The sequence below is a fragment of the Argiope bruennichi genome, chromosome 4 (genome assembly GCF_947563725.1).
Source record: "Argiope bruennichi chromosome 4, qqArgBrue1.1, whole genome shotgun sequence".
In the NCBI taxonomy this organism is placed as follows: Eukaryota; Metazoa; Arthropoda; class Arachnida; order Araneae; family Araneidae; genus Argiope; species Argiope bruennichi.
The window spans coordinates 96,996,201-97,008,608 of record NC_079154.1 but is presented as its reverse complement, the minus strand read 5'-3'; the positions used below and the strand labels follow the sequence as shown (position 1 = coordinate 97,008,608).

At 23.8% G+C, this 12,408-nt stretch overlaps 1 protein-coding gene across 1 annotated transcript in view; it reads left to right on the top strand.

Annotated features, from left to right (window-relative positions):
- The window catches only part of LOC129965813 (oxysterol-binding protein-related protein 1-like), a 69,580-nt gene extending 57,840 nt beyond the window's left edge, over positions 1–11,740 (top strand). The window contains exons 16-26 of the mRNA XM_056080019.1: positions 299–374; positions 1,656–1,790; positions 2,400–2,497; positions 2,595–2,774; positions 3,486–3,564; positions 3,691–3,809; positions 5,212–5,392; positions 6,310–6,414; positions 7,453–7,576; positions 8,727–8,817; positions 11,428–11,740. Of these exons, the coding sequence (XP_055935994.1) occupies positions 299–374; positions 1,656–1,790; positions 2,400–2,497; positions 2,595–2,774; positions 3,486–3,564; positions 3,691–3,809; positions 5,212–5,392; positions 6,310–6,414; positions 7,453–7,576; positions 8,727–8,817; positions 11,428–11,530 (1,291 nt within the window). The 3' untranslated portion in view covers positions 11,531–11,740. The remainder of the gene's footprint in view (positions 1–298; positions 375–1,655; positions 1,791–2,399; positions 2,498–2,594; positions 2,775–3,485; positions 3,565–3,690; positions 3,810–5,211; positions 5,393–6,309; positions 6,415–7,452; positions 7,577–8,726; positions 8,818–11,427) is intronic.
- Positions 11,741–12,408: the final 668 nt, after the last annotated feature.

Here is a 12,408-nt window from a genome sequence, read left to right as displayed (position 1 = left end):
GGTTCCAATTTGATATTTGTCATTGAACTCATGTTGAATGCAGGGAAAAAACTTTGAACTTTCCTCTTTCCAGTGAATCAGTTGGCATTCATTCTAGGTCTTCATTGTCATTTATTAGAAATATTTAAAATTTGTTCCTTCTTTTTTGAAGAATGCTGTATTATTATAGGATACATACTTATATTGTAGAATTTAAGTATGTATCATATAATACCTATCCAATGAAATTCTACCTATAAATATGTGAAATTTCATTGTTCTCCATGATATATAAAAGTGCAATATTTCTTCTTTTTAGAATGACATTACCAGTGCCTCAATTCTCTAGAAATGATTTTAGCGTGTGGAGCATATTGAAACAATGTATTGGCAAAGTATGTTATTGATATTTTCTGTATTTAATTCAAATAATATAATTAAGTTTGATATTTTTTAATTTAAGTAAGCATTAAATGATTTTGTTTTAAATGTTATTTATTTTAATAAAGAAAGAGAAGAAATTAGTTTGGTTTTTGATTCCCATCGATTATTCCGGGAAAAGGGAAAAACTTTTGATTGTGCAAACTTTGCTGATCTTTTTATAAAATCAGTGAATTTCTTTACTATTATTTACCACATTATTCATTTGCAACAAAACTTGTGCTTATTTGTGAGGAAATGGTAAAATGTAATTTTTGATTAAAGTTAAAAGTACAATCAAAAATATTAAAATGCCAATCACTCAGTTAAGAGACAAAAAAGCATTCGTTTTAATAAGCTGTATAAAAATGTCTTTAATTTGTTAAATGTTTTGCAAATTATTTTTAAAAGGAAATAATGCAGCTGAAATTAATGAAAACTGAACAAATATATAGCTTTCAACACTAAATTTCATTATTGCAACGGAATTCAAGCTGACTCTTTTCATTGTTTCATTACAAATTTAATCATGTCTTTTTCTTTTATTGTTGAAAACTGAGGAAGAAAAATTCTATTAATTATCTGTACAGTTTACATATGTAATTCTAATATTAGAATCGAAAAATGAAATTACATCATTATTGAAGATAATCTGTTTTGAAATACGTTACCTGGTTACTTAAGATTTTGATGAAACTATGATAGCAAGGGAATCAATTCCATTCGTCAGAATAAATAGAATAGGTGTAATTCTATTAAAATAACATGATTTTAATATTACAGTCTGATGCTTAAAAATACTTTGAGAGGAATACATTGAGAGAATTATAAATATTCAGTGATGCTTAAGAGATTTAATTGAAACTAAACTGTTCTAAAATATTCCTTTTAAACTAAAATGTTCCTTTTGAACTAGCTGCTTACCAAGGCAACTAGCAGTGTTTTAATGTGTGGAAGGGAATAAATTAATTTCATTAAATTTTCTTCTCCACTGCAGCATTTTTCACGGTTGCCAGAATATCATAGTTTGAAAGCTTATAACAAAAATGGAAATAATCATATAGTGAAATACCTTTTTACATAGTTTGTTAGAAAAAATATTTTTATACATATTCTCGTATAAAATTTGCTCTGTACTTATATAAGTGACATTTTATAAGTATACATTTGAAATTATCAGTCAATAATTGTCATAAAATAAACTGCTTTCTGAAATAAATTAAATTCTGTACTAATTGTAATTTTTTTTTTTTCAGGAACTTTCAAAAATAACTATGCCAGTAGTTTTTAACGAACCTTTAAGTTTCCTACAAAGATTGTGTGAGAATATAGAATATTTTGAACTCCTAGAAAAAGCAAATACTTCAGATGATCCATTGAAACGGATGGAGGTAATATATATATATATAATAAATTTCCATGAACTGCTTTCTTATTTTATAAATTTTATTTCAGTTTGATCCATGAATAATTTTTTTAAACAGATATAATAATTTACATTATAAAAGTCAATATTTTTCATAATTGTTCTTATAATTCCAAATGTTTTGTTACTTCTGTACTGTCACTGTTTAAAAAAAATATCCAAAGCTTTAAGTTCCTTCAACTCGATCTATGTGTATCTAGTTCTGCTTATTTTTTTTAACTGTTCTTTGTCTGTACTAATCAATTTAATTGATGGCTTACTTTTTTCTTTTCCAAAGGACTTCATTATTTTTTTAAAGATTTAATAATGAATGTATACTGTATGATGCAAAGGATATTATTTACAAGATTATGTATTGATATCTAATTTTTTTTAACCAATATGTAACCTTTTTTTAGATATTGTTTAAAATAATATGTTTCCATTTAGGTTTTCAAATCTTTCTGCTTAACATTTTTAATAATTCTGGTTGTTTTGAAATAGTAATTTATTTATTTATTTTACTTTTGAAGGTTTTAAATTTTTAAGAATTGTGTAATCTTATTTGCATGTTAATCTGTTATTTTAATTTTAGTATGTCTCTGCTTTTGCTGTGGCTTGTATATCTTCTAATTGGGACAGATTAGGGAAGCCTTTTAACCCTTTGTTAGGTGAAACTTATGAACTTATTTGGTAATTATTGTTTCATTGATAAATTATAAATATTCATATTTATATTTCACATGCAGTTTATTTTTAGTCTTATTGGGATTTTTATTTATTTTTTTAGTAAAGAAAGTGATGGTTTCAGAATAGTAACAGAACAAGTCAGTCATCACCCTCCTGTAACTGCATTTCATGCAGATTCACCACATTTTATTTTCACTGGAGCAATACATCCCAAACTGAAATTGTGGGCTAGATCTGTTGAAGTTAAACCAGAAGGAACAGTTATTGTCAAACTTCTGAAGTATGTATGGTTATTATTAGTCATTTTATAGAATGCATGGCATTTAAAAAATGAGGTAGTTTGAAATTACCCTTAAACTTGAATTATTTTACCCATTCTTTTAATACAGATATTCAAAAATTAAGCTTTAATATGTTTTTTATGTGAATTTATGTTCAACTGTTTAAAAAAATGTGATAAATTATTATTTTCTCTGTCGTATTATTTATTTATAAAATAAAGCAATGTTGATAAACTTTTTAGGCATATTATTAACTTATTAAACATTCTAGAAATAGGTCTACATATTTTAGATTCAAGCAAGAATATGCAAGAAAGGATATAATTAAATTTTGTAATCTTTGCAGGAAAATAAAATTAAGTTGAAAAATTAATTTTTTAAATGAATATTTGCTTTTGATATCGATAGTAAAAATTTTAATCCTTTTGTATTATTTTTACACACTCAACATTTATTATTCTTTGCCTCTCATATATAAAGACTGTAGTATTATATTTTTTATTAAAAAAAATTGTAGATAGTATTTAGATATAATAAACGAAGTAAATTAAAAGCTCTAATAAGATTAATCTTTCTTGAGGTGGGAGAAGTGGCAGGGTTAAGTGCTACATTTTAAAAAAATAAAAAGGCAGATATGAAATGCTTTTTTAATTATGTAAATACCTTCATTTCATAAAGAATTTTTGTTGAAATTAAATATGATGTTTCAGGCATAATGAAACATATACGTGGACTGGTGTTACCACTTGTGTACATAATATAATAGTTGGAAAGCTTTGGATGGAGCAAGTATGTTCACTGATTTTTTCAAAAAATAACTAAAAATGGATTTTGTAGTTTAAATAAAGAATTTTACATCACTTTAAGCCTGTTCTATATTTTTATTTTATTTAACTTACTGACTTTTTTTGTTAGTGTGGAATAATGGAAATAACTTGCCATACGAATGGCTTGGTTGCTGAATTGAATTTTAAACCTGCAGGCTGGTACAGCAAGGATTTAAACTGTGTAGAAGGTTTCATTTTTGATAAACAGTAAGTTTTTTTATATGCTTTAATAGATACAGTATTTTTTAATAATGTATTGGAATTTTAATAGTCTATACAAAATTAGTTTTTAATAGTCTATATATAATGCTAAAGTGCATGGCACAGCAATTGCTCTTCTTACATATTGCCAAAAGCAACAGTTAAGAGTAAATAAATCATTATATGAACATTTCAGATTGTTTTATTGAATATTTTTACAGCTACATGTAGTTCCATGCTTCACTAATTGATGAAGAAATACTTCACAACTGTAAAATATTATTAGAAATACTTTAATACTGTGTGAATAGGGTTTACCAAAAACTCTGTTCATTCAGAAAAAAGAAAGTGTAAAAGAAATCAAGAAATAGGTATCAAACAAAGTTTAATCTAGCACGAAAATATGCAGAATCATTTCCCAGATAAGTAATTGCTATGACATATATAAAATGATGACCAAATCTTTTAAACTTAATGCAAAAACTTGTTTTGTGAATTGATATCTTAAAATTTAAAAAATTACCATTTTGATGGTATCAATTTTATTTCTGCACAATTTTTTCTTTATTTTAATAAATTTTTAATTCAATGTTTTGTTAATTTTATATTCTTATGAAAATAGCCATGTCATCTATCAAAATATTCAATCACTTCTGTTGCCAATATTAAAATGAATAATTTAAAAAGAAAAAATGCTTTCGTTGGACATTAATTCCGAAGTAGGATTTCCACTTCTGTTTTAATTTTGTGTAATTTATTCATTTTTAATTTGTTTTTATTTATGAAGAGTTAAATTCATGTTTTTCAATTTTATAAAAATAGCAAGATTAAAAAATATGCATTCCCCATTAATATTTAACTGCCTGAAAAAATGAATAATTTGGACAAGCATGCTATTCACCAAAGGTAGCATATTTTACATAAATTGTTAATTTAATTATTTTGTAGTTGCTATGTGCATTGTCACTTTTTTATCTATAGTTTTCATTTTTTAAACAGATATATTTGATATACAAAAAGATAAAACAGATGCAAAATTATTTTGTTGATTATATTAGTTCTGTTTCATAATATGAATTTCAGTATTTATCAGGTGAATTCTTTTTTATAGTCATGCTTTTAATTATGATCTTTGCCTATTAAGAAATCTTACTTTTGTCTCAACACATCTTCTAATTTTTTTTTCTTAAAAACTGTATTCAATTTTACTTTTAATAAAAATTTTATATGTTGCAATATAAATCGCTTATGGATCAAATATTTTGCATATCTGCAAGATATAGCATTATAGTCTTTTTTTCACATTGTTTGTATGAATAAAAACTTCATGCCAATTAATATATCTTAATTTAATTTAATGATTTTTCTAATTATTTTTAAAAAGATTATTCACTAATTTTCTTTTCAGAAAAACAAAACTTTCCTTTTTATACGGTAAATGGACTAGTTTTATTCGAAAATTGGATTGTCAATATTATGATGAATATCTTAGACTGAAAGATATAAATCCACAGAGTGATGGTCGAACTTCATCTCCTCAAAAAGAAAATAGTATTTTAAATAAATTTCAGCGAAAAAAAAGTGTGCCAGTAAGTATGATTTTATTTGATGCATTTTGGTTTTGAAACTTAAATTAATTTAGAGCTTTCAAGGTTACTATTTCAGATTTTAATTTCAATCATAATAAAATCAGTTGAAATTTAGAATAAGAATCCTCTTTATTTCTTTTTGTAATCTGCTGTGTGTATGCATATTGAATCAAACACAAAATTAAGTTTTTAACTAAAGAAATTCTATATTGATTTAATAACAAAAGATCTTTTTTTAAACTGTTCATTTTCCAGATTTTTAAATTTTAATAAGAATAAAATGATTAGTATTAGTATTGTTATTTAAATCTTAAAAATTAAATTCTTAGCTTTGATCATGTTGTAAAACTGAAGAAAAGGTAAAATTACGACTTAATAACGTTATTTCAAAATCTTTTCTATAAGATTCAAAATTATGCTTCTGTTACTTTAATGTTTGTAATAATTTTATTATAAGTTCTGTTTGGGTTTTTTTTATTGAAAATAATTCTTGCTATTTATTTATATCAATAATAATAATGAATGTGTATATGCATATGTGCATGTGTATATGATCTACAAGCCAGACTATCTGACCCACAGATATCAAATTTGGGACTATATATCTGGAAGGATACAAATTTGCATTTCAGAGTGATTTTTAAAAAATTTAATTAGAATTTTAATTATTTAAAAATTACATTTTTAATTACACTATGGTGTTATGGGACTATTTCCATTAAAAAGATTCAGTTGTACGATAAAGATTTAATGGAACCATGAAGTTATAACATACATGTCATAGAAAATGAACTTTAAAAAAAAAAAGTGTACTCCATAGATAAAAAATTTGATTTATAATATTTTAGTTTTTTTTTTTTTTTTTCACCTTTTTTTATAATGTAATACAGGTAATAATTTTACCTATTCTTTTTCAGGCTCCTGTGGAAAATGGTGACAAAACTAATGAATATCAGTCCCTGGAAGATTTGCCATATACAGTGGTATGGGAAGCTGATCCTCGTGCAGAATGGTCTTCAGAAGTAATTTTTTTTAATCAAATGCGTTTTGATGACTTTTATAATTTTTATTTGTATATAAACTAATAAGATAATGAAAAGGCAATATAATTACACTAGATAAAAGTAACAGCTGTGTTATACTTGCTGCAATTCATTCAGTTTACTTTCCAATTATCATTCACAATTTTTAATACAATTACAGGAAATTGATTTAACTTTAAATGGAAGAGTAATAATAAAGCTGGTGATTTTTTTTTTGCTTACAGGTATCAGAATTCAATTTGCGAAAACACTTTTATCAGTTCTTGACTATGAGAAGATACATGTGAAACTTATCTTCGTTACAAAACTAATTTTTAATTTCTCATTAAAAATACTATAAATACAATAGAATCAGTATACAATAGATTAAATTAAATTACAAAATAAATAAACATAGAATGTGATTAAAATATTGCCAAGAAATTCAGCACTTGGTGCTATAAATGAATGAAAACTTGTCTTATAACTTATTTGTCTGATTACTTGACATTTTGTTTAGTAAATATATTTTAACAATTTTTAAATACTAATAATACATTTAAAATCTTTACAATAGTTTGCTAACATTTAATCTTCAATATTGGTACATATATATTTTTTTTATTTTTAAATGACACCATTTAGTTTATTAAATAGAATATCTGATGATTGTGGGTGTTTTCATAATGAAAATGTAGGGAATAAATAGTTTTCATTGAATTGCATTATTTTTTAATAAATCTTTTACCCTACTTGTATTTTTAAGATATTTATTTGTATAATTTGTAAGTTTTTCTAATATTTAAATTAAAACTATGTGCCATTTAAATCAAATCACTTCTTCAAAATAAAATATAGACTTACTTTTTTTATTTCTTGAAAGAAACATTATGAATGTTGTTTTTTTTATAATCTTTTTAAAAGATCTTTCTTTTATTGAATCATTTTATTTTACTGAGCTATCTAATACAATGTTCATATCAATAAAAAGGTTTACATTATAACTTTTAAGATTATAATGAATAATTTTCTTTTCAGTATTATAATTTCACACAATTTGCTATGGCATTAAATGAGTTTCATGAAGATATGAAAGAAATTTTACCACCAACCGACTCTAGACTTCGACCTGATATTCGAAAATTAGAAGAAGGAGATATAGGTATATTAATTGCATATTTACTCTATAAAAATGTTTTAAATATTTAATAACTCTATATTAAATTAGATATAACTCTTGCCTTAATTATTACATATTACATGAAACCAAGTGGAATATTTTTTAAACTATCATTTTTTTAGATTCTTTTTGTCTTGTAATTAATATTTCATCTTTTTGTAGTTTAGTAAATGTATCTACATCTCTTTCTTTAGAATTGTAGAATAGCTGCATCTAAACTAAACTTCAGAGATAATTTATTATTTCAATCTCTGCGATCACAACATGGCTAAAGGATATTTGTATTATTCACGACTCCAAGACAGTAAAAAATAAACACCACAATTTTTCTGGAATTTGGATTAATTTTTCAAGTAATGAGAACATCTCTTAATCATACACATTTTCAAGGGAGGTGGGGGGAATAGATAATAGAACTATGTAGCCACAGTCTTCATAATTATTTATAATATTAAAATAATAATTTAAATTGAAATTAATGGGTGATTAAAATGGGTTTTTTCAAACATATGAATTATTTGAGCTGAAATTCCCCCCAGTATATTTGTAACAAGCTGTCTACTTTGTAAATTATGCATGTGAAAAGGCTTTTCTTATTTCTGTTTGTAATCTCAGTCTTGTATGACCATATTGGTTTTTTTTTTTTTTTTTTTTTTTTTACCTAAATCACAATAAAACTGAATTTTTTACTAAAACTATGTTAACAGATGTTTATATTTTGATGTATCCAATTCGATCATTAAATTTTTGTTTTAGGTCAAAATAAGCATTAAGGGAAGGCTTGTAAGAAAAGATATTCCTCTACGTTATGAATTGCTGTTAACTGAAAAATGTAATATTTGATAAGTTTTAGATTGCTTGCAATCCTTCATTCAGAAAGTTGATTTTGTGTGAAGAACTTAACTTTCTGTTAATAAATAAGGAGCCTTTTGAATATTTAAACTGCAAAAAAGGATATGATATATCATACATATATGTTCTTTTATGTTTTCTCCTCTTAGGTTTAATAGCATTTACATTTCAGTTTCAGCCAAAATAATTCATTGATAATATATAAATTTTTTGTTATTTTTATTGTCTTCTCTTCGTGTTATATGTTAAAAATTATAATTTTTTTTTCTTTATCTTTAAGATGGAGCAGCTTTTGAAAAGAACAGATTAGAAGAAAAACAAAGAGAAACTAGAAAAATTAGAAAGAGAGATAAGATTACTTGGTATCCATTGTAAGTAAATTTACTGTTATTGTATGATTTGAAAGTATTTTCAAATTTTAACACATATATTTAGAAAAATCTTATTTAATTTTGTAGTTAGTTTATTTGAATTATGTGGGGTTTGAGTTCTAGAAAACCTTTTTTATATACTTTCTTGTATAAATTTTAAATTCTACTCATATTCAATTTTCTTTAATACTTGTATTGTATAATGATTGTCTGAATTTTAATACATGATAACTGCCTTTTATTTTTCCTTTAAAATTAGCTGATAAATCAATATATGTGTAACTTCAGTGTTAATAAACATCTTCATATTAAGGATTAAAAATACAAAAGTAAAACTTTTTAAAACCAAATTCTGATTTTTGGACCCCAGACTCAAAACCATTTACCTTTTTTCTTTATATCTATAAGGCTCTATAAGAGTGCTGAAATTGTTATTATTTTAGAATTATTGTCAAAAAATTCTATATCTTATTTATATAAACTGTTAATATTCTGGCTGTTCATGTGTTTGATTTATGACAGTTTGAACCAATATTATACAGTTCATACTATGAAATTCAACAAGAATTCAGATTTACTTACTGTTTTTTCATGCACCATACAGTGAAAACCAATTCTTAGATAAGCATTAAATTAAAACAATATTGTTTGTGAGGTTCAAGAAATGGGAACATGCTAAAAATACTAGTGAATAATTTTGTCATTCAATATAAAATATGATGCTTAAAAAAAAGATTGCATATGAAATCATTAAGTATTTTTTATTATATTGAAATCTATTGTGTATAATGGAGAGAAAGGAAATATGAATTTGCTGTATGAAAAAAAAAAAGAATACATAATTTTATATTAAGTATAATATATGGTTGGTTAAGGTATTCAATAAAAACCCAAAACTTTTACACACAAAAAAAAACAACTGGATAAAGCTTTTATGAGTTATTCATTTTGTAAATTAGTCTTAAAAAATAGTTTCCTTTCCATAATATATGCTATAGATTGAAACATGATTATTTTTGATAAATGAGCACTATATTTTGCAAAATTGTTACATAGAAAATCATTTTTAGATAGATAGTGTACTTAATAATGATTTAATGTGAACCTTTTTTTAATCAAATCGTAATTAGAATTTAAATGAAGAAATTAAGTAATATTTTGGCATTTTTCCGCAATAATTTAGTAAAGATTATACACAAAATTGTTTTTTAATATTATTTTAAATTTTAAGTAATTTTCTTAAATTTTGGCCATATTAACAAATTTTCTTTTTTTACATAATTTTAAAAGATATTTTATTGAATTAAAATACACTGTTTGATTTTTAATCAAATATTTAATTGTTAGGTTATCTAGAATTGTTGAATACTAAGGAAGAAAGATTTTATTTAATTTGCATGAAAAATAAGAAATTGAAGTTACAGTGTTGTTAAAATCAGACATTAGGTCCTCTACATTAATGCTTTCTTCCTTAGCTTTCAACGATGGAAAAAGAATCTAAGCAAATAAATTTTTGATAGAACAATGAATGTTAGAATTTAAGGGGGATAATTGCTTTTCAACAAAATCAGCATCATTAAAAAGGTAATTTTTTAAGCTATCGAGTGATACAAAAATCAGTTTAGTGCAATGTTTTCTAGGGTTATCATAGAAAAATGTCAAAATTCCACTTTTTTTTAAAGCTTTTCCAAAATGTGCACTTTTAACCCTCCAAAATGTGCACTATTAGATATATCTAAGTCAGTCTATAGTGTAGAGCATCAACAAACATACACATTTTTCTTTGTTATTAGTAGAAATAGAAATATTTTAAATCTCTTGCCTCCAGTCATTCATAATGCTTAGTTAATTTTCGTGCCATTCTTTTAAAAAATTTATTTATAGGAAATTAGTGACTTTTTAAGAGTGTTTGTTAGAGTGCATTTTCTTAGGATTTGCAAGTTATAAAAACAGTATGATATAATATTCTCATTTCAATTCCAAACTACAAGATTTTTTATTTTATAATATTTTGTATATAAAAGTTTTTTTACTTAAATATTATATGAATAATAAATTATTAAGGTATTATCCTGAGCAGTGCAAGAATATCAAATAATATGAAATAATATCTAAATGATTTGTTATTGCCTTTTTTTAAAATCCTTAATATTTGCAATCTATATAAAGATTGTTATGTTTTGCAAAAATATTTGTTCACCTATCTATAGAAATCATTAGTTCTATTCTTGTCTTAATAGACAAGAATAGGAGAACTTTAATAAAATGAAAAAATTAAAAACTGATTAATTAATGTTAATTTATTTTATAAGTCCATATCCCAAGCCATTGTATAAGAATGTTTACATAAAATTGTAAAGATATTTATTTGTTATAATGCAAACTATAAGACAGTTATTTATATTTAAATAGATCAATGATAAGAATATTATTTTAATCAATGTATATAATATAAGCAATTTAGTCTTAACTTGTTGATGTTGAAAAATTACAATTATATTAGTTATTTTTCTTGTTCTTTGAATTTACAAATCCATCTTTAAATAATTATGCTGTTTATTTTATCTTCAGCTTCCATTTATACAATTATTATTATTATTTTCATTTTAGATGGTTTGAATCTAAACCACATCCATATGCTAAAGAAGAATTTTGGTCTTATAAAGGGACTTATTGGGATAGAAACTTTTCAGACTCTCCAGACATTTTTTGATTTTAAGCAAAATCAAAATTTATTTAAAGTGTATTTTAGTAAAATATTTTTATATAAAGTGTTTTTATGGAAACTGTAGATATTCTGTATGAATAGCTCTTGCTTACACATATCTCAGTGTGAGATTTGTACTTATAAAGATTGTCTATATGTTAATAAGTGTAAATTATTGTAAAAGTTGTGTACATATATATATAATTATAGATAAATAAATTTTTATGAAAAAATTAAATAAATCATATGACTAAATTTCTTATTTCAGTTTTTTATTACTAATAGATTGCAAGCAATATCAAAACTTTATTTTTGATCCATTATCATCCAAAAAAAAAATTGCATCCTAACTTTTATTTAAAGGCCTTTGATTTCATCATTTTATTCTCAAAATATGTCATAATAAAACTAAAAAATGAAAGCTTACCATGTTAGATAATTCATTGTAATACTGAACACTGAAGATCTATAAAAATGAAATTAAAATGGTTGAACAGTTAATTGTCTGATATTAATTTTTACAATAATGTCAGACAATTTTAGCAAATTATTAAAACCCAAATAGTATGGCTTCTAATATATATAAACCAATACATTTGGCAATTCATTTCAAACTCCATTTTTGAATAACTTTCATATATGAATTTAGAGGAAAGTATTTTATGGCACGATAACTTTTACCAATTATAACAATAAGTTTTTTAACTGATTTTATTCTAGAAACATTTTTCTGAATTGCACAAGTAAAATTGTCTGCAGCTGAAATAAGAATCACGTAATTAATCGGGAATTATGTGGACTTACTTTTTTTAAAAAAATATTTGTGCAGAATATTTTTCTATGTGATATTTTATAACCTATATCTTTTTCAATTGACTATATCT